This window comes from Dromiciops gliroides, chromosome 1, assembly GCF_019393635.1.
Source record: "Dromiciops gliroides isolate mDroGli1 chromosome 1, mDroGli1.pri, whole genome shotgun sequence".
NCBI lineage: Eukaryota > Metazoa > Chordata > Mammalia > Microbiotheria > Microbiotheriidae > Dromiciops > Dromiciops gliroides.
The window spans coordinates 480,132,709-480,154,584 of NC_057861.1; the positions used below are offsets into that span (position 1 = coordinate 480,132,709).

Genomic DNA, 21,876 nt, shown 5'->3' on the forward strand with positions numbered 1-21,876 from the left:
AGACAGTATAAGAACTATATTGGAGTCTGGGCTTGCTGAAGAGAAGAGGGAAAAGGGACTAGGAATAAAGCAATTAAAATTATTTAATTCTTGCGTTGATCTTTCTCCACTTTTTTTGTAAAGTCGAGTATGGGAGGAAAAGAGAAAAAAGATAAGAGGACATCACAGGGGGAACAGACTCCTCTAGAAAGTTTTATCAAATTATCAGCATCTTATTCGTTTGTAGCTCTGAGTCCCCAACCATAGACAGTACCCTGGCAAAACACCTCTATGTCAAATCTTTCTTTCCTTTTTCAATAAAAAAGGAGAATTTATAAGAAATGTAGAGAAAGTAGAGGAAATTATTGCCCAATTACATAAAATAGATGAATATTTACAAAGATATAAAATTCATATTCACAGAATAATAGAGAATTTAAATAATTTTATCTCAGAGAAATAAATTGAACAAATACAAAAACAACTCCAAAAGAAAAAAATCCTAAGGCATATGGATTTATAAATGAATTTTATCAAACATCCCAAAGACAATTCATTGCAACATTATATAAGTTGTTTGCAAAAATAGGGGAGAAGGGGATTTACCAAATTCCCTCTATGAATCTAATATACTCCAAATATTTAATCCGAAATCAGGGGGGAAATAAAAACAAAGACCAATACTAATAATTAATGTTTATGCAAAAATTGAATAAAATATTAGCAAGGAGGTTGTAAAATATTTAAAAGACTACATACTATAACCAAGTTGGACTGATACCAGAAATAAAGGGATGATTCAGAATAAAGACAACAAATTGATCATATTTTTAAAAACCAAACAATACATGCAGAAAAAGCCTTTGACAAAGTATAAAACTTATTTCTGCTTTAAAGAAAGATACACAAAGTTTAGGCATAAAGGGAATTTTTAATATGACTAAAAGTATCTATTTAAAACCAAGAACTAGCATCATATGCAATGGGGAAACACTAGAAGCTTTTCCAGAGAAATATAGTTGCTTCTTTTCTATTCTAAACAGAATCAAATAGACAGCCTTTCAACCCCTACCCACTGGAAAATTTTGTAGGTATTCATTTATTTCTTTAAAGTGCCAATCTTCTAAGTGAACATTCCAACACATTTGTATTTAGAATTTTTTGGTGAATTATTCCTGTTTTCTTATCATTGGCAGGAATGAAGTTCCAAATTTTGTTGTATCTGCCTTTTGTTTTCTTTTCTTTTATCCAGTGCAGATCACTGGGAAACGTTGAATTGGAGACTAAAAGTAATGATGCAATATTACAAAAATAACCCAAAGTGGGGGCGGCTAGGTGGCACAGTGGATAAAGCACCGGCCCTGGATTCAGGAGTACCTGAGTTCAAATCCGGCCTCAGACACTTGACACTTACCAGCTGTGTGACCCTGGGCAAGTCACTTAACCCCCATTGCCCCGCAAACAAACAAACAAACAAACAAAAAATAACCCAAAGTTCTGGGAGTTGCTAAAGCTCTCATCCAGGATCACCTTATTCAATCAAATAGGATCTGGCACCTTGAACAAAAAGAATGTTTTCCACTGACATCAATCCAAGAAAGGATTATGTTTGGATGTTAGTTTTAGGATGCAATATATGCATTTAGAAACCAGAGAACATTTTTGCATTAGTGAGCTAACTTTATAATCAATACATTTACATATTGTACACACACATATATATGTTTATGCACAGTGCCAGCTACACAGTATGTGCTAAATAATGTTAGCATTTACTCTTATTGTTGATTTGTATCATAAAGTCTGAGTACATATGCAATATATATTGCCACTATATTGGTTTTTGTTAATTCCATAAGAAAAAGACTTTAAAACTCTGATACATATAATAATTGATCATGACACTTAAAGTGAAGCTGAATCATGATTCCCACCCCTTATTAGAGAGGTGATAAGACTAAAGATACAGAATAAGACATAATTTTAGTTTTGGGAAATATATGAATTTGTTTTGCTTGATTATATATCCTTTAAAAAAGTTTTTAATTTGGCAACATGGGCTGTGGGGAAAGTTGTATAAGAGTATGCTTGTGGGTAGTGAGTATTGCAAAAAGGAGAAAAGGAAGAAAATAGTATCAGTGAAACAGTTAAAAATATCAGAAAGTAGGAGAAAGTTCAGACAAGAACAAAGAAAATTAGGGTAGTTTCATTACTATTTTGTTAAATTTAACATACATTGTGAAAAACTGCAATGATAAATATTCACAGTGTGTGTGTATATATATATATATATTTATAAAATTGCCTTTTTCTGTTCTTTGTGTTTTGAAATTTTATTTGTTAAGTTCATAACAAAAATATAAGAGAAAAAAAAGACTGAGAAGTAGAATATTTGGTATAAGACAGTGTAACCTTGGGAACGTGTTTAACTTTGGTGGGGCTTCACTTTCTTCATTTGCAAAATGAAAGTATTGGGCTAAATAAAATACAAAGTCCCTACCATATCAAAAGTTCTATTACTTTTTTAATTAAATTTCCATGAGAAGTTCATCCCAACTAGACATAAGCCAGTCTGACTATAGAGGTCCTTTGCAACTCCCTTATCAACTAAAAAATAGAAAAATTGGTTCTCTGTTCTGAATTATGTTCTGAATATTACAGCAGTTATCTCCAAATGTTTTTGATGGCACATATCTTGATAATAAATTTTTGAGCACATATCCCCAATGTGCATGCATTTGCTTATTTACAAGTCACACACATGTATTATACTAATAATTCTATAATTATGAAATATGCACAAAATAGACATTTTCAAAGCATGAGATAGTCATATTTGATCCTAGAGTGAATAGGGAGCCCATGGAATTTATCAAGTAGGAAATGACATAGTCAGACCTTAGTTAGCTTTAGATAAGTCACTTTACCCATTGTGTAGTATATGAATTGGAGAGGGGAGAAACTGGAGGGGAGAGAGGGCACATAACAGGCTAGTACTGTGTGAGCAGAAAAAAAGGGCCAGATATAAGAAATAGAGAGATACAATAAGAACTGGCAATTATGGTTATATAGGATGAGTTTAAAATTGTGAGAAAATTATTAATAATAGGGTGTTTTGGGGGCAGCTAGGTGGCACAGTGGATAAAAACACTGGCCCTGGATTCAGGAGGACCTGAGTTCAAATTCAGCCTCAGATACTTGACACTTACTAGCTGTGTGACCCTGGGCAAGTCACAACTCCAATTGCCTCACCAAAAATAAATAAATAAGATAAAATAATAGGGTATTCTGGGGACTCAGAGACCCCCCTTTCCCTCTTCCCCCCTGCCCAACACACACAGGAACTCCAGCTGGTTTTGCAGGGCCTGCCCAGTCAGGAGAATTTCAAAGGAAATATAGAATGATGCCCTTGCTAACCACCTACAGGAAGTTACCTCACTAAAAGCACATCTACCTGAAGGCTCCATACTCTGACATCAGCATTCACGTCCCCAAACCACCCTCAGATCCAGTAAACCAATAGATTTGAATGATGATAGCCAATTAGCTTTGAGGAATGTGTAAGGGCTGGCTCTCCTCAGGCCCTCAGGAAGCTTACAGAGTCACACTCTCTCTTGGCCCTGGAAGTTGGTGGAAACAGACTCAGCCCACTGTTTTCCCACTATCTCTCCTTAACTTTCTCATCCATGTGCTCTCTTTACTAATATTTAATATGCTTTAATAAATGCTTAATGCCCCCAAACTGGTATAGAAGCCTCTAATTTCTAAGTAGCTATATATTAAACCCCAAGTAAGTTTCCCCAAAGTTGGAACAGTAATAGGGCCATCCCATATAATTTTAATCACCACAAAGTGAAGAGTCAAGGCTGAAGCCAGAGTTGCAAACTTGTGTGACTAGAAGGATGGTGGTATACTCTACATAGTAACTGAATGAATCTGCGAGGAAAGATAATACAATGGGATCTGCAATACCAATATCAATGCAACCATGCTTGCTTATTCTGTACAATTCATTCTATCCCATCAAAAATGAAAAAGCAGGGAGGGAAGAGTGCTCTTTCACCAGCCACTGGCCCTCAGAATAGAACCCATCTGGTAAGGAATACTTGCTGAAATTACCAGATGACTTGGGGGGCCAGGGTATGGTAACTCTGAGGCCACTGTAAATTTTGCCTGAGTAGTTGCTGGGGTTACCTGCCTTGAAGGTTAGATTGTAACTCACCTGAGGGGCGACCCGTGGCACAGCCATGGAGAATCAGGAAGGAGTAGAACTGGGAAGTGATGAGTGAAGTGAATGTTTCTGATGGCTATTGTAAGGGAGGAATAGGATTAGACCCATTTTACTGCCTCTGACTGTGCCACTTGGAATTATGTCATGGCCTCTCATTTGGAGGTCAAAGCTCTAAAACATTAGGAGCAATTTTTAAAACCTAAAGAAGTATATAGACTAAACACAAGCCAGGTAACAAAGCTAAAATGAAACTTCGCCCAGATTCATTCTACCCTTGTTCTTTTGATCCTACACCTATTCTAATGAAAAACTATTTTCTTGAAGAAGTCTTCATAACAGGAAAGAAATTTTTCCCTGAATGCTAGGTTGATTGGAAACTCCCAAACTAACCAGAATTTTAATTGCTACTACTAAGGGCCACAGGCAAGTGAAATAATGTACAGCACCTACTAAGGTGGTTAGTTTTATCATGAACTCATGTTATATTTAAAAAAATACTTCAAAGCATTATTGAAAGATGATTAATTCTCTCTAGCTATAAATTGGAATCATAGCTACTTTGAAGTGTGAGTTTCTGATGCCTAAATCCTCAGAAACCTCATCTCCTTATACAAGTTTTACTATTTATTTTTTTTAATCCACTGTTTTTGACTCTGAAAACTCAATATTACCCAAGGGGACAAACAAAAACTAGAACTCATCATCTTAAGGATTATAACAAACTAAAATTACATACTAGGTTTTAACAAGGACATGAAGGGCAGTGGCAAAAATCCCCGTCTTTTTGTGTGTACTATTAGACCATGAGATTCTTGAGAACAGTGCCTTTCTGTGTACCCCCAGCACTTAGCACAGTGTTTGGCACATAGAAATACTTAATAAATGCTTGTTGACTGACTGTTATAAGGAAATAGGGTTTTGTTTTGTTTTGTTTTCTGCCAATACAGCAATACAACACTGTTTAACCATTGCGATGAACATTCCTCATTAGCATAGTATAGTGGAAAGAGAATTTAATTTCTACTCAGAGAACACGGATTCACATCCTGGCCTTGCTCCTCATTACCTTTGTGGGTAAGTTTCATCACCTTTCTTGGTCTTGATTTCCTCATTTATAAAATAAAGATGTTGTACTAGATTATTTCTAAAGTCCCTTCATGTTCTAACATTATGATCCTTCTCTACAGTAAAACTATTAGTCGTTAATCAATGTGCTTCTCTAGTTTGATATTCAACTTTGTGTATCTCAAGAGTTTTGTTCAACATATACTTATGTGTGTATGTGTGTGTGTGTGTGTTTTAGATGGGGAGGACAAGATCTATTATTTCAAAAATGTAAGACATCCCCAATGTGGATACACCTTTTTCAATGCACAGCTCTTCTACAGATCAAGTGACTTAGCCAAGGTGAAAGAAGCTGGGCCATGAGAGGCAAAACTTGAAGTTAGGCTTTGCTGACTATAAAGTGTGACATTTAAAAAGGTCCAAGAGACATAGTTTCTGGGCAATTTAATCATTTTATTAATAAGACCAGCAGGTTATTAATAAAAGGATGGCCATTTTGCCATCTCTCTTAGACCAAAGACAATCATGACAATGGGGCTCACAGTTTAGATATATCCTTTTCGATGAGGGGTTAAGGGTGATCTCATGTCACCCTTGAACTGAGAAATTATCTCTTTGCTCAGACCACTTGCACCCTTAGGCTATCCAGACAAAAGGCTCTGTCTCTACCTAAACTTGAGTAGAACCCAATGGGCTGGGGCAGCTAGGTGGCATAGTGGATAGAGCACTGGCCCTGGATTCAGGAGGACCTGAGTTCAAATCTGGCCTCGGACACTTAACACTTACTAGCTGTGTGACCCTAGGAAAGTCACTTTACCCCAATTGCCTCACAAAAAAAAAAGAACCCAATGGGCTTCCCCACCTTAGATTAAATTCTCTTTGAAGTTGGATGGAGTCTGACCAAGAGAAGGAGAATTAATATAATCTCATTATCAGTAATATCCTTCAAGAGACTGAACTTTCTGGACTCCCCAAGATATTGATTATAAATGTTACCTTGAATCCAACTTAACCTGCCTTCTTGAGTTGCCATATTTTCCAGAAGCACTAGACCCAGAGTAGGCAGGAAGCTCTGAATGTACCAAGGATGAAGCTCCCCCTGAGCTGATATAATTTGTTGTTGCATCCCAAACTGGACTCCGTCTGCATCCTTGGGAGGCAAGACAGTGCCATCTAGTCTGTGCCAGGCTTGTATAACACTTTTGCATCTGAGGTCTTTTTTCACATAATAGGACCCCCCCCATCTTCATAGTCTTGCAGTTCCTAAGGGGAAATAATGGGCTTTTGTCCTCACGTTGCTCTTCCCCATGGGAAGTGGTCTTGTCTTTTTCCCCCCCATTTGTTGTACTGTTCCCCTTCAGAAATCATACCCCTTCCTGGTATCTCCTCCTCCATTTGTCCTGCTATTATAAAAATGAAAACTTCTGTAAGGGTTGTGAATTCTTTGCTTACGCTTTGGCTTCCACATGCAAGTTCATTCCTCTTGTAATAAAAATAGTTTTCATGTAGTTTCCTGAAGGTGTGAATTCCTTTTGACATTAATAATCATTTCTCTCAAAAGGCAGCTCTACTCACTGTGTCCAGTGATAGCTGGTATATAAATTATGTCCCACACAATTTCCATTTCATTGTTAAAATGTAAACTTTAGGGACGGCTAAGTGGCTCAGTGGATAAAGCACTGGCCCTGGATTCAGGAGTTCCTGAGTTCAAATCTGACCTCAGACACTTGACACTTACTGGCTGTGTGACCCTGGGAAAGTCACTTAACCCCCATTTCCCTGCAAAAATAAATGTAAACTTTATTAGGGCAAGGACTGGGTTTTGGGGCTTTTTGGTTTTGGGGGGGTTTTGTTACTCTCTTTGTATCCTCAAAGTCTCTTGGTAACCAGTAGGCACTTGTTGAATTCAATTCAGTTTAATTTGGCTTTAGAGCTACTGTCATACAACTCAAAATTGGATTTGGGAGCACAATAAAAGTGCTATTCCTTAGGTACTTCTGTCACTGACTTTTATATCAGGCCACAGAAGTTCTAGTTCCTGTCCATAAAGAATCATTTGCTTCTTTATTAGACAAGACTGGATCTGTGATTTCAACGGTATCAGGAACTCCCAATGTTCTCTACCAAGAAGAGTGGCAACTTTTCTGCAACTTGTAGTCTTAAAGAGTTGCCTAAGGGGAAATGAAAGGTTTTGACTTAACCACAGTCACATATATTACACAACCTGTATGTTTCAGGAAGGACCTAAAGCCAGGCATGTCTTCCTGACTCTGAGGCACCTCTTTATCTGCTATGCTGCTCTGCCCTTCTAATTATTTTATTTCTTTTTTAAAAAATGAATAAGATTAAAGTATAGAACCTTAACTACTACAGTAATTTCTAAGACTTTTAATAGGAAAGTATAAGAAACCAAATAGAGAAATATCAAGAAAAAAATAGAAATGGTTTCAAGGGGGACAACTTTAGGAACAAAATGTGTTTTTTACCTAGAGTAGAACAGAGTGTGAGTATAGGAGTATGAAGATAAGAGAATGGGAATACATATAATTTAAATGTCATTTATGGAAAATATTGGGTATGATTTGAATACACTTGGAAATTGTTGCTGGACCCTAGGATCTGTTTTTTTTTCTTTCTCTTTTTTTAATAATGCCATCCTAAAGTGGATATTTGTATGTCAACAGCACACATGTGAAAGGCATTCTCAAAAAGGTAGGAGTATTGTGCTATTTTATGCAGAATGAAAATGCTGCTTTTTGAAAATATTGTAACATTCAGCTCTGAACACTGCTTTTGCAGGACAGAAAACATTAACCACCTGCTGAGAGAACACACTAGGAAATAAAAGTGTCCTTCAAAACCATCTTGCATATTGCATTCCTGGGAGCATTACACCCATTGGAATGAGTGAATCTATAGTGGGTCCAAATAAATTTTTTAAAATAGGAAGGCTCAAAGCAAATTAGATTCACCTTGCAGAAGGTAATTTTTTAGGGAATGAATATGAAGATTTAAAAGCAGCAGAATCATTTAGAACATATTTATTGAATACTAAAACATTAAATTAACCAGCAAGGATAATTCAAGGGAAGAATCTTTGCAGAACTGATGGCAGTTCAACACACGTCTGCAGTCTTTTGTCTTTCTAAGAATGGTAACAGTGAACTGGGAGGTGTCTGACATTCTTATAACACCTTCTCTCACTCCCTCCTATTATTTCTAACACATTTCAAGGCATTCTTTTTATATGACAAGACATATTTTCAAGCAACCTAACCACAAATATAGAAGAATGGATTTGTGGACTGGGTATTAATGGAATGACAAGACAAAATTATTAAACATATGTACCTTTTTTTAAAAAATTCTTTTGGGGCATCTAGGTGGCACAGTGGATAAAGCACTGGCCCTGGATTTAGGAGGACCTGAGTTCAAATCCTAACTTACTTGACACTTACTAGCTGTGTGACCTTGGGCAAGTCACTTACCCCCCATTGTCCTGCCTCCCCCAAAATTATTTTAAGTAGAGGAAGACATGTATCCAGACCTGTGAGGTTACCAGCATACAGCTGGGAAATACAGCATACAGCATACAGCTGGGAAATCTTCAGTGATACAAATTGGCAACTTCAGGGGAGAATGGGCATTTAAGTGACTTTTACTTGCCTGTGGTCACATAGTATTTATCAGAAATAGGACTTGAAGCCAGGTTTTCCTGACATCAATGAAAATATTATATAAATTTTGACACACTGTCACTCCTAATTGTTTTTAACATTTGTAAATAATACTTTGAAATCTGAATCAAACTTTTAGTTAAGCGTCTGGGTCACTGGTGGCCTATTAAGTAAGTAACCACCACATTTGATAATTTTAAGATTACTGCAATGGACTCATTTGTCCTAAAATAACTCTTGTCATATCATCTCCATCAATGAGGTTAAAATTCTCATGATTAGAGCTATTCTTTTGGCTAAGAGAAAATGAAAGCATGGCATTTTAAAGCTTATTTTCATGTTAGCTTAAAAAGGAGAGATAATGTAGGGAGAGCTTCTGATCACTCCAATCACAAGTAATCTACCCTTTCTTTCTTTTTTTAAAAATTTTTTAATTTAATTTTTTTTTAGTGAGGCAATTGGGGTTAAGTGACTTGCCCAGGGTCACACAGCTAGTAAGTGTTAAGTGTCTCAGGACAGATTTGAACTCAGGTACTCCTGACTCCAGGGCCAGTGCTCTATCCACTGTGCCACCTAGCTGCCCCCTATCCACCCTTTTTTTTTTTTTTTTTTTTTTTTAGTGAGGCAATTGGGGTTAAGTGACTTGCCCAGGGTCACACAGCTAGTAAGTGTTAAATGTCTGAGGCCGGATTTGAACTCAGGTACTCCCGACTCCAGGGCCGGTGCTCCATCCACTGCACCATCTAGCTGCCCCCTATCCACCCTTTCTTGCATGTGGTTTCATGACTGTCTGAACTCTTATACCCCACAGTCCTGTTTGTATGTTATTTCCCCAGTTTGATTATCATCACCTTGGGGCAGAAATATGTCTTATTCATCTCTGTGTCTTCCAAAATCTACTGCAATACTTTGCAAATAGTTTTATTTATAAATCCCTATTGAATTCTATTAGCGAAGATTAGTTTTTCATATTATTTTTTGAACAAGGTTCAATGTTGAATAGGAGAAGCATGTCAGTAGTGGCCTAAATGGTCTGAGAAGCCATAATCAATAAGCTGATTGTGCTGGATAGGAGGGAAAGGAACATTAAAAATTATTAAGAAAGTATTTAAGGGGCAGCTAGGTGGCGCAGTGGATAGAGCACCGGCCCTGGATTCAGGAGGACCTGAGTTCAAATCCGGCCTCAGACACTTAACACTTACTAGCTGTGTGACCCTGGGCAAGTCACTTAACCCCAATTGCCTCACTAAAAAAAAAAAAAAGAAAGTATTTAAAAATACAGTTTTGTTAGGTCCTTAATTGGCTTGTGATATTTAGCAAATGAAAATAAAAAGATAAAATGATGGTAGGAGACCAGGGACTAATCTGATTAACTTTAAATTTTTTCAGTTGATTTTTTTTTCACAATCCATAGATATGAAGGATACAAATAATGGAAATTGGTATGTGCTAGGCATGTTACTCATGCTCTAAGACAACCTTTGGACCATAGGACCAAGAATATGATTTAGTCCAAATCATATTTCTTTATTGTATAGGCACAGATAGTATATACAAAATGGCTAGGTTATAACACATAAGGAATGAAAATGAAGGAATGCAACAAAACCTACTATGTTTAAGGGAAAAAAATTTAATGTACAAATTCAAGGCAGACTAAAGTGAATACTACATTAGCATAAAGGTACTATATACAATGAAAAGACCAACTATATTAAATGCATATGCACCAAAAGGGATAATAGCTCATTTATTTTTTTAAATACATTTTCACCTTCTTTTCCAACATGATCCTTCCTCTTCTATGTCTAAGAGAGTCATCCCTTATAACAAACCATAAAAAGAGGGTGGAAAAGCAGTTCAGCAAAAATAAGTATGGTATTATATACAGTGACTTCCTTGGAGTGTATGTCTATCATTATAATCCCTAGATCAAAGGAAATGGACATTTTAGTCCCTTTTTTAGAATAATTCTAAATTGTTTTCCAAAATTGTGGATAAATTTACATATCCAGCAATAACATATTGTCATTCCATAACCACTCAAAGATCGATGATTTTTTTACCTTTCCTAATGATAATTTTCTGGGTATAAGGAAAAAAATTCAAGGTTATTTTGACTTGTGTTTCTTATATTATTTGGAAGGATATATTGGGAAATGCCAGCAACGTAGAAAGAAAAGAGATCTATAAATTTTAAAGAAAGGATATTAGTAGTTTTGTAAAGAATGAACAATTAATATAATACAGTGATGAACCACACTTGTGTGGTAGAAGTAAATGATTATTCATCAGAGATTAAAACTGAAAAACTTTTTTAAAAAGAGGATTAGTAAAGGAACTAATTGAGACACTAGCTTCAGCAAGAGAGCAGAAAAAATAAATCTAAAATAATAATTTGCATGTCTGTATAATATTAACAAAAGCTATACACAAATAATAAGAGAAATTTCATTCAAAATAGCTACCAACAAAGGGCAGAGCCAAGATGGTGGAATGCTAACAAAAACTCATCTGAATTCTGCCAACATTTCCCTCTAAACAACTTTAAAATAACTCTTCAAATCAAATTTCAGAGCTTCAGAGCCAAAAGGTCAGAGAGAAACATTTTCTCCAGCCTAAGACAATTTAGGAGATTGGCAAGAGAGGTCTGAGATGTCTGGGTGAGAGCCAACCAGAGACAGGCAGAAGTATGAGCAGTGAGTCTTGGAGGTGCCTGAGACAGGAGAAGCAGCACAAGAGCTCTTAACTTAGAAAAAGTAAGGATGTTGGACAACTGGTAAGAAAAAGATTACAGTGAACCCTTTCCTAGTCGTGGGTGCAGCTTGCACTGATTGGCAATTCTATTTCCTATAAACATTTCTAGGTCACAGTGATCAGTCACAAGGGAGTTTGCAGCTCCAGAGCCAAGAGGAGCACTAGAACTTGTAGTTGCAGAGAAGTAGGGACCCTTCCTGGGTAAATGACAGGAAGAGCACTGACCACACCTCACCCTGAATCACACTACCTTGGAAACACCAAAAACTTATAGACATCCCCCCACCCCGAAGTAGCTCTGAAAACAGAAGCATGGAAAAATCTGAAGCTTGAAACAGTGCTTCCCCACCCCCAGATAAGCAGAGCCCAACTTTAACATAAAGTTCAAGGTCAAGAAATAGGATGGAAAAATAAGCAAACAACAATGACAAAAAACTTGACCTCGAAATCTACTATGGTGGCAGGGAAGACAAAGTCATACTCGGGAAAAGACAACATTGTAAAAACAGCTACAAGGAAAGCCTCAAAGAAAAGTGCTAATTGAAAGAATTAAAGAAAGAGGTAAGAGTGGTAGAGGAAAAATTGGAAAAAGAAATGAGAAGAATGCAAGAAAATTATAAAAAAAGAATTAACAGCTTGGTAAAAGAGACACAAAAATACTGAAAAAGTACTCCATAAAAAGCAGAATTAGTCAAGTGGAAAAATAAATTAAAATAATTCTTTAAAAATTAGAACTGGGCAAGCGCAAGTTAATGACTCCATGAGGCATCAAAAGAACAATAAAAACAAAGTTAAAAGAAAGAATTAATAGAAGGAAATGTGAAATATCTCATGGGGGAGCAGGCATGGAAAACAGATTAACGAAAAATAATTTAAGTATTACTGGACTATATGAAAATCATGATTAAAATACCTACCAAATTTCATCTAGGAGTTAACAAGATATAAACAACATTTGTATAAATACATCTACAAAATATTCTTCAAAAAAAAATGGGAGATAAATTACTGAAGAGAGAAAGTTGCTGCTCATATTTCAGCCAAACAATAACAAATAAGTTACAATATTACCTAAATTGATTTACAAATTTAGTGCTATAGCAATCAAATCACCAAGAGGACATTTTATGCAACTAGACAAAGAAATAACCAAAAATTCACTTGGATGAATAAAGTCTAGAATCTCAAAAGAAATAATGAGAAAAGGTACAAATGAAGAAGACATGGCATTACCAGACTTCAAATTATATTACAAAACGGTAGTGATAAAAAAATTTGATACTCATTTAAAACAGAAAAGTAAGTCAGTAAAGCAGACTAAATAAGCAAGAAACAGAAACAATAAAAAACAGTAATCAAGTTTTTGACAAATCTAAGAACAAAAATTACTAGGGGCAAGAAACCCTTTTAAAAAACTAGAATTTCTGGAAAATGCACTAGGAATTCAGCAGAAATATATTTACATGGTAATCCTCTTATAATGTATATAATAAACCCTGATGGGCTCTGAATAAAAAAAAAATTACAGCGTAAAAAATTAGAAGAAAATCGGTTCAGGTACCTATCATTTGGGGGCGGGGGTGAGGCAATTGGGGTTAAGTGACTTGCCTAGGGTCACACAGCTAGTAAGTGTCAAGTGTCTGAGGCCAGATTTGAACTCAGGTCCTCCTGAATCCAGGGCTGGTGCTCTAGCCATTGTGCCACCTAGCTGCCCCAAAGAGAGAATTCTTAACTAAACAAAGTATAGAATTGAAGATAAAGGTAAAATTTGACCATTTTAACTAACTAAAATTAAAAGGCTTTTTTCAAAAATGAAATGGGTGAAGATAGTATTAAAAGAAAAACAGTAGAGTAGAAAAAAATTTTGCACTAAATATAGCTAATAAAATTATAGTGTCCAAAAATATAGAGAACTGCTTCAAGTACCTGTATATAAGACCAAGACATATTGCCCAACTTGTAAGTTGTCAAAGAATATGAAGAGTTTTTAGTCAGCCATTATGAATATAATGAAACATTATTACACAGTAAAAATGTAAATACCAATTTATAGAAACACTGGAAGATATGAATACATTGATACAAATCTAAGAGAACAGTACACACAATTACAGTAACAATGTAAATGACCATATAAATAAAGGAAATTGAAATTCAAACAATAGAACAATTAACAAAGATTCTTGAGAAGGATAATGAAACACATACCTACCCTTTTTTGCAGAGGCATGGAACTTAGCACAGAACATTGTAAACTTTATTAAATATTTTTTACCACATTGGAAATTTTCATTTTGTTTTCTTTGTCACAAGGAAAAGTTAAGTCTGGCAGAAGGGAAACCAAAATGACTTATATAAAGATTTTAAAAGCCTCAAAAAATATATTTTAAATAAATATTTAAGTTAAAATGATAGATTAAATAATTAGATAGATAGAATAAATGGCTAGGGGGCAGCTAGGTGGTGCAGTGGATAGAGCACCGGCCCTGGATTCAGGGGGACTTGAGTTCAAATCCGGCCTCAGACCCTTGACACTTACTAGCTGTGTGACCCTGGGCAAGTCACTTAACCCCAATTGCCTCACCAAAGGAAAAAAAAAATTTTTAAAAGAATAAATGGCTAGGATGAAACCTAGAAACCTTAGTTATTCCAGATACTTCAAGAATTATCTAAAGATTCAAGTTGCTAATACTGTCCTCAGATATGAGAGCTAATCTAACTCAGAGATGTTCTTTGGCTTTTCCTTGCTCATTCATGGGAAAACTCTAGGTGGCTCATGCTTTACCTGCTATTGGTCCAAGGGGTATCTGATACAAAATCTGTAACAAATTCACGTTGTCTGTATGTTTTTGTAGGTTGATGGATCATTTGTCCACTTCTTTTTGTTGGTTTTTGCCTGGGAGTTTTGAGGGTAGAGTGCCATTTCTGATATCTTCAGAAAATTAATGTCAGTCTTGTGATTTTCTCCAATATCTAAAAAGATATCAGCTTGTACCCAAACATTCCTTGTCTCTTGTGTTTCTTACATTTTAGAGCAGCTAAAATTTCTCCATGTTTTATGAAAAATGCTACTATTAAGAGTACAATTTAGTTCATAAGAAGGGAAACTAAACTATATAAGTACAATTCAAAAGTAGATAGTAGCAAGTACAGTAATCAGAATAGACACAAATCAAGGTAGAGAAAAATCACCTTAAGAAACACTTTTAAGCCATTTAGAGACAAACATTTTTGACAAGTTCCCTGGAAAGTAAAGATCCAGAGAGGAGGCAGCAATTTTTCTGCTACTTCTGTCCCTAAACCCCATAACCCACAGAAATCTCAACAATATCTTAATGATGACCACATATTCCAAGTCTGCATCAAAGCTATGCAGAGAAATGCATAATACCCAAAGGACACAAAATGGCAAATTCTGGGGCAGAACAACTCACCTCCCTCTGTTGCCTTCCCACCTGGCACTCTTTTCACTAGTTTCTGGACTGACAGGTAATTAATACTTGATTAATTACTGGAAAAAGCTGGATCACCTAAGCAAACAACACAATGAAAACAGAGAACTTGTGAATCATATCAAAGATTCAGGCAGTTTTGGGGTTTTTTTTTAAAGCATTTACCTCTCCAATAAATTCACATGTATTTAAAGGAATTTTTCATAAACACAATTATTTTTACATTTTCAGTTGAGATATTTAAGAACGTTATTACTGGAAAACTAAATATTTCATTTATATAGCATATATTATTAAACTATGTCACCAATATTTCTGGCTGTGATTTTATCTTGTGATTCACCCTTAATTAAAATCTCTTGACTTTTAATGATTTTTGGCTAGTCAATCAAAAGAAGATCCTTTCTAGCAACCTATATTTGAAAGAAATAAGAAAAATCTCCCAATAAAAGAGCCAATCCTAAATCTTTGCTCTAATTTTCAAATCAGAAAGGAAAAAAAGACCCATTCTAAACATTTTTCTAAAGCTTTGTAGTATACCTTTCTACTTGTTTTTAATATTTAATGCTTTATTTTCTCTTTTTCTTAGCCATTTCAGTTAGTAGAAAAATGCACCCAAGTTCCAAACTCGTTCCAACCAATCAGCAGACAGGAAACTGAATGTATTATTACTAAGGAGCCCAACTATTCTGAAAGGCACCCTGGTGAGTACTTTAGCATTATTCTCCATTTAGTGTTAAAGTCCAACCTCCCCTTATCTTACAAGGCAGGGACTGTGCTTTTCATTGTATTCCGTACTGGATAATGCTGACCATCAGCATTTTAGAAAGAAAGTGAACCCCTCTGAAACTAGTTCATATTGAAATGGGCATTTTAAATTACCACCATAAAAATAAGTAGTCATTCTGGAAAAATAAATGGAATACCCCATGGAGGTCAAAGACAGTCAGTCAGTCAATGAATATATATTCAGGCCCTACTGTGTGCCACACACTGTGCTAAATGCTAGGGATAAAAAGAGAGGTAAAAGACCCTGTTCTTGAAGCACTCCCAATCTGGTGAGGGAGACAACTTGCAAACAATTATGTACAAGAAAGCTATATATAGAAAAAAACTGGAAATAATCAACAGAGGGGAAGGCACTAGAATGAAAAAGGGTTAGGAAAGGCTTTCTGCAGGCCTGATTTTAATTGGGACTTGAAGAAAGCTAGGGAGGTCAGAAGGTAGAGCTGAGGAGAGACACCAGTGCAGGCATGGGAGACAGTCAGTGGAAATGTTCTTGGTCAGGAGATGGAGTTTTCTGTTTCAGGATCAGTGAGACCATTGTCAATGGATCTAAGAGTACATGGTAAGGGTAGAATGGGGCAAAAGTATAACATGTGGAAGACTCGAAAGGTAAGAGATGAGTGCTAGGCTATGAATAGTTTTGAACACCAGATGTTTTTATATTTTATCCTAATGGTGATAGGGAACCACTAGAATTTATTGAGTAGAAAAATGACATCATCTGATAGGAACTTTAGGAAGAACGTTTTGGCAGCTGAGTAGAGGATGGAATGGAGAGGGGGGAGATGTGTCAGGCAAAAAAATCAGCTGATTGTTACAATAGTCCTCTAGTGAAGTGATAAGAGCCTGCACCAGAGTGGTGGCAGTGTCAGAGGAGAAAAGGAGACATATACAAGAGATGTTACAAAGGTAAAATCAGCAGGTCTTGGAAACAGATTGGATGTAGGAGATGAGAGAAAAAGTGCAGAGTCAAGGATGATACCTAGGTTGCAAGCCTGAGTTTCTACTAGGGTGGTGGCGCCTTCAACAGTAAAAAGGAGGTTTAGAAAGGAGAAAGTAAGTGGAGAAAGATAAATTAATTTATTTTGGAGTATGTTGATTTTAAGATGTCTACAAGAATTCAGTTCAAGATGTCCAATAGGCATCTGGAGATGTAAAATTGAAGGCTAAAGCTGGAAAATTAGATCATCAATATAGATATAACTGAATAAGGTGTCATATAAATAAAAAATAGATAGCATTTATATAGCTCTTACTATGTGCCATGCACTATGCTAGGCACGTTACAATTCTTATGTCATTTGATCCTCATAACAACCATGGGAGGGGGGTGCTGTTATCCCCTTTTATCAATGAGGAAACTGAGACACACTTGTCCAGGGTCACATAGCTAGTAAATATCTGAGTCTGGATTTTATTATTATTATTATTATTTGGAGGGGGGGGCAATGAGGGTTAAGTGACTTGCCCAGGGTCACACAACTAGTAAGTATCAAGTGTCTGAGGCCAGATTTGAACTCAGGTCCTCCTGACTCCACGGCCAGTGCTCTAACCACTGTGCCACCTAGCTGCCCCAATTAAAAAGGTCTTTTTTTGTTGTTGTTTTTTGTGGGGCAATGAGGGTTAAGTGACTTACCCAGGGTCACACAGCTAGTAAGCATCAAGTGTCTGAGGCTGGATTTGAACTCAGGACCTCCTGAATCCAGGACCAGAGCTTTATCCACTGCTCCACCTAGCTGCCCCTGAGTCTGGATTTTAACACAGGTCTTACTGACCCCAGGCCTGGTACTCTATTCACTGCTCTACCCAGAAAACCAATAGTTATATAATATGAATATTATATCTTTGTATATGTGTGAGAGAGTTTTTTCAGTAGGTCAAATTCTAACTATAATTGGCAACAAAGTGGGTACCTATCAATTGTGGAATGGCTGAATAAACTGTGCTATATTAATATACTTGAATATTTTTTGCACAGAAAGAAATGATGAATATGAATAATGCATAGAAGAAAATGAAGATGGAGTAAACAGAAAAGTTTACATGATGATTCCAATAATGTGAAGGAAAACAACACTGAAAAACTTTATCACTATTATCAATAAAGTGACCAATAATAAATTCAGAGGGCTGATGGTGAAACATGGCTCCCACCTCTCAGCACATAGGTGAAGGTTGATGGTTTCAGAAGGAGTCTTTTTTTCATATGGGCAATGAATTGATTCATTTTGCTTGGCTGTACTTATCTATTTTAAGATTTCTATGGAAAGCAGGGAAACATTGGGAAGGAACGGTGTACTGCATCTAAAGTCAGAGGACCTAGGTTCAACTTTGACCTCTGACACTTGACACTTGTGATGACTTTGGGTAAGTCATCTAACCTCCTTGGACTTTTATTTCTTCATCTGTAAAATGAAAAGTTTGGACCATGCTACCTCTGAGGCCCCTTCCAGCTCTAGATCTATAAACCTAAGAGATGAGTTTCAATAAAACATCTTGAAAACAAATGAAAATAAACAAGTACAACCATTAATTAAAATGTGCTAAATATGCAATGAATGTCATTTATAATCTCTAGGTGGGCAGAAATACAGAAGTATTGGTCAACTTTTTAAGTGAATTTAATTTGCCAAATTGCCAATTGCCAGATAACTATAATCTACTATTAAGACCATAATATCTTACTTTACAATAGAAAATGGTGAGATGACTACTGAAAGTACTTACCCAACGATTTCATGAATCAATCTCATTATAATTTCAAAATATTGTATGTTCAGGCTAACTAAAAATGTTTAACTTAAACATTAGGAATTAAAATTGCTAGAGAAACTGGATTTAATGAAGTAAATTAACATGGGCAACTTTTTAAAAATTACATTATTATGTCAAGTGTTTTACGCAATTCACATATTCCAAAAAATCAACTACCTGTGAAAGGGATTAGAGAAGGGAAATGCAGAATTCAACTTCATTAAGTACAACATGCTCTTATTAAAGGTCTACTGTGTGCAATTCATTGTACAAAAAAAAAAAAACAAACCTTTGTCATTTAATACTAGAAGAGGGTAACCAATAATAACTTTCCAGAGATCCTAAAGAGATAAAAGAAGGCAGTTATGTTAATTCACCATATTAAAACCAAATTCCACTTAACAAGTTTGTCTACTTCTTTATTACCACATACTAAAGTCTTTCACATTGCTTTTCCATTCAGAAACGGATTATAAATGAGAGGAATTACTTTGAGATGTACTTCTAAAATCTAGAGTCAGAAGTCCTAGATTTGAATTCAGACTTTGTCATTTACTAACTGTAACCTTAATCAAATCATGGTCTCAATTTCTTGATTTATAACACAAAGACAAATAATTAGATGATTTTTAAGGCAATTGGGATTACATAACTTGCTCAGGGTCACACAGCTAGGAAGTTGTTGCTGGATTTGAACACAAGTCGTCCTGACTCTAGGACCAATGCTCTATCCACTGCACTACCTAGCTGCCCCAGAATTAGATGATCTTTAATGTTTTTCCTGGTTCTGAAATTGTGTGGTGCTATAAATTGGCAGCTGAGACAGAAGCTTTAAGGCACTCTCCCCATCCCTGATGCAATAATCTAAAGAGGTTCCATCTGGAAGGCACTATCAACATAGGTGCCTTCAAACTGATAACCAATCTATTGAGAAATTTTGACTTGTTTTAAGGTAGTAGCATCAGCACACTTCATGTCCCCCCTATCCTGGGACTAACTAGTTGCCTAGACCCCTTCCCTTACTTCCTTACTCTCCCACACTCTAGTTCCTATCTAGTTCAGCCATCCCCTTACATTTTACTTTATGGAATTTCTAATTCCTTAAGGTCTTCTTAACTTTAGATCCCTTCACTCACAGGGACTTGACCTTTCCTTTAAAGATATTTCATCCTGGGGCAGCTAGGTGGCGCAGTGGATAGAGCACTGGCCCTGGAGTCAGGAGTACCTGGGTTCAAATCCGGTCTCAGACACTTAACACTTACTAGCTGTGTGACCCTGGGCAAGTCACTTAACCCCAACTGCCTCACTAAAAAAAAAAAAAAAAAAGATATTTCATCCTTTGCTACCTTTTCTAATGCTGACTACTCCTCTCACACACCCAGGAAAAGTCATTATACTACTTGCTCACCCCTGCAATTTCAGGCCTACTCCCTGTACCATCATCTCACAGCAATCTCTATTCATTTGAAATCTGCACATCTGAAAAGCAACCTCTAGGTTATTCTCCTTTCTTAGTTAAGGAATATTATACTTCTCTGCTCAATCACAGTAAAATTCAAGTTTGTTGTGGGCAAGGACTACCATTTCTGTGTTTACATGGATGATACCATACACAGTCATTAGAAAGCTGATATTCTACAGGAAGATAAGAACACAAAATAAAATGTATAACATTTTAAGTGCACAAGAAAGTTAGGGACAATATGCTCTACTAAATATAGAAATTAAAAGACATGAATGGCACATAGATGAATAAGAGGTGAGTATGCTCCAAAAGGATACTTTTAAAAGGATTCAATGCAAGGTTTCTTTAAATGATGAAACTCCCCTAAGTATATTACAGATATAATTTACAAAAAAAATTTTCAACAAGATACATGATATAAAAGCCAGCTACACTTGTACCCAGTGACAAATTCTTTTATGCCCTAACCAGTTCTTACATTGTCAAAAACAAATGGCATATAAATGATCATATTATCATATAGCTCTAAAAGCCTAAAACTTTAGTTTTTAATATGGCACTGTTTACTTTTTCAAAGGGCTATGTCAATTCATAGAAGAGATAATTCCAAGCCTCTATGGCAACAAAGGAGTCCTTAGCATTCAACTGTTCAGTACACAAATAAAGAAAATCCTTATGCAATCATTAAGTGCTTTTTATATAAATATACTCATTTCCTAGTACTTGTGCAAATATATTTTGAAAGCAACCTTAAATGCTTTTGCCCAGCCCCCTTTAGCATTATTATTTGGACAGAAGCATTGTAACAATCAAAATTTCATTTAACCTTAATCATGTCCTACATTATTTGTCATTATTGTGATTCTTTCTCCCTTCCTCTTTTTTCCTATACTGCCCTTCTCTTCCTTACTTCCCAATACACATAGTTGTTTTGTTTCATTATTTTAAACATAGCAGTATTCTTGTAAAATCAGTAAGATGTATTTACTTTGATAGGTAGATGCTTTAGTAAATGCTTTCTATCATGAAAATGACCCTCCTCTAAATGACCTTCCTAAAGCCACCTCTGAAGCTTTATTATGACATGGGAGGTGACCCCAAAACTCTGACAGGTCCTACCAAGCTGAAAAAAGGGTTCAACCATGGATGTGACAAACAGCTATTATCTGTTTTCTGAGCACTAGTGTAATTAAACGTGGAAAGATTCTCACAAGAGCCAGTGATGATACTTTTGTGTGTATATCATATAAGACCTATGCAACTGACAAAAGCACAGAACAACTCAGTCTTATATGACTTTCTACTTGCAAATAATGATGACAAAATGGTGGGAAAATGGGAAGAAGATGCTAAGAATATGACAGTTCTTCAGACTTCTACAGATACTAATTTAACTGTTGGTACTCTATTAGATCCATGTTCCACAGTGATTAAGTTCAGACACTGAAGGATCTGAATTACACCCACATTTAAGTTATGGCTATAAATGAACCCAGAATATATGGCTGGTAAAGATAGTAAGATGGTCATGTACAAAGCATAACAGGACACTTCCAAGGGTGGAGCCAAGATGGTGGAGCAGAGAAAACACTCAGCTGAGATCTCCCAACATTCCCATAGAAGTAACTTTAAAATAACACCTCCAGGGGGCAGCTAGGTGGCGCAGTGGATAAAGCACCGGCCCTGGATTCAGGAGTACCTGAGTTCAAA

The 21,876-nt window shown here is 36.0% G+C and overlaps 1 protein-coding gene across 1 annotated transcript in view; it reads right to left on the reverse strand.

Annotated features, from left to right (window-relative positions):
* Positions 1–15,147: 15,147 nt before the first annotated feature.
* LOC122750610 (peptidyl-prolyl cis-trans isomerase-like 4) overlaps positions 15,148–21,876 on the reverse strand; it is a 46,628-nt gene continuing 39,899 nt past the window's right edge. Inside the window, exons 3-4 of the mRNA XM_043997365.1 lie at positions 18,991–19,042; positions 15,148–15,239 (exon numbers count right to left, since the gene is read on the reverse strand). Of these exons, the coding sequence (XP_043853300.1) occupies positions 19,006–19,042 (37 nt within the window). The 3' untranslated portion in view covers positions 15,148–15,239; positions 18,991–19,005. The remainder of the gene's footprint in view (positions 15,240–18,990; positions 19,043–21,876) is intronic.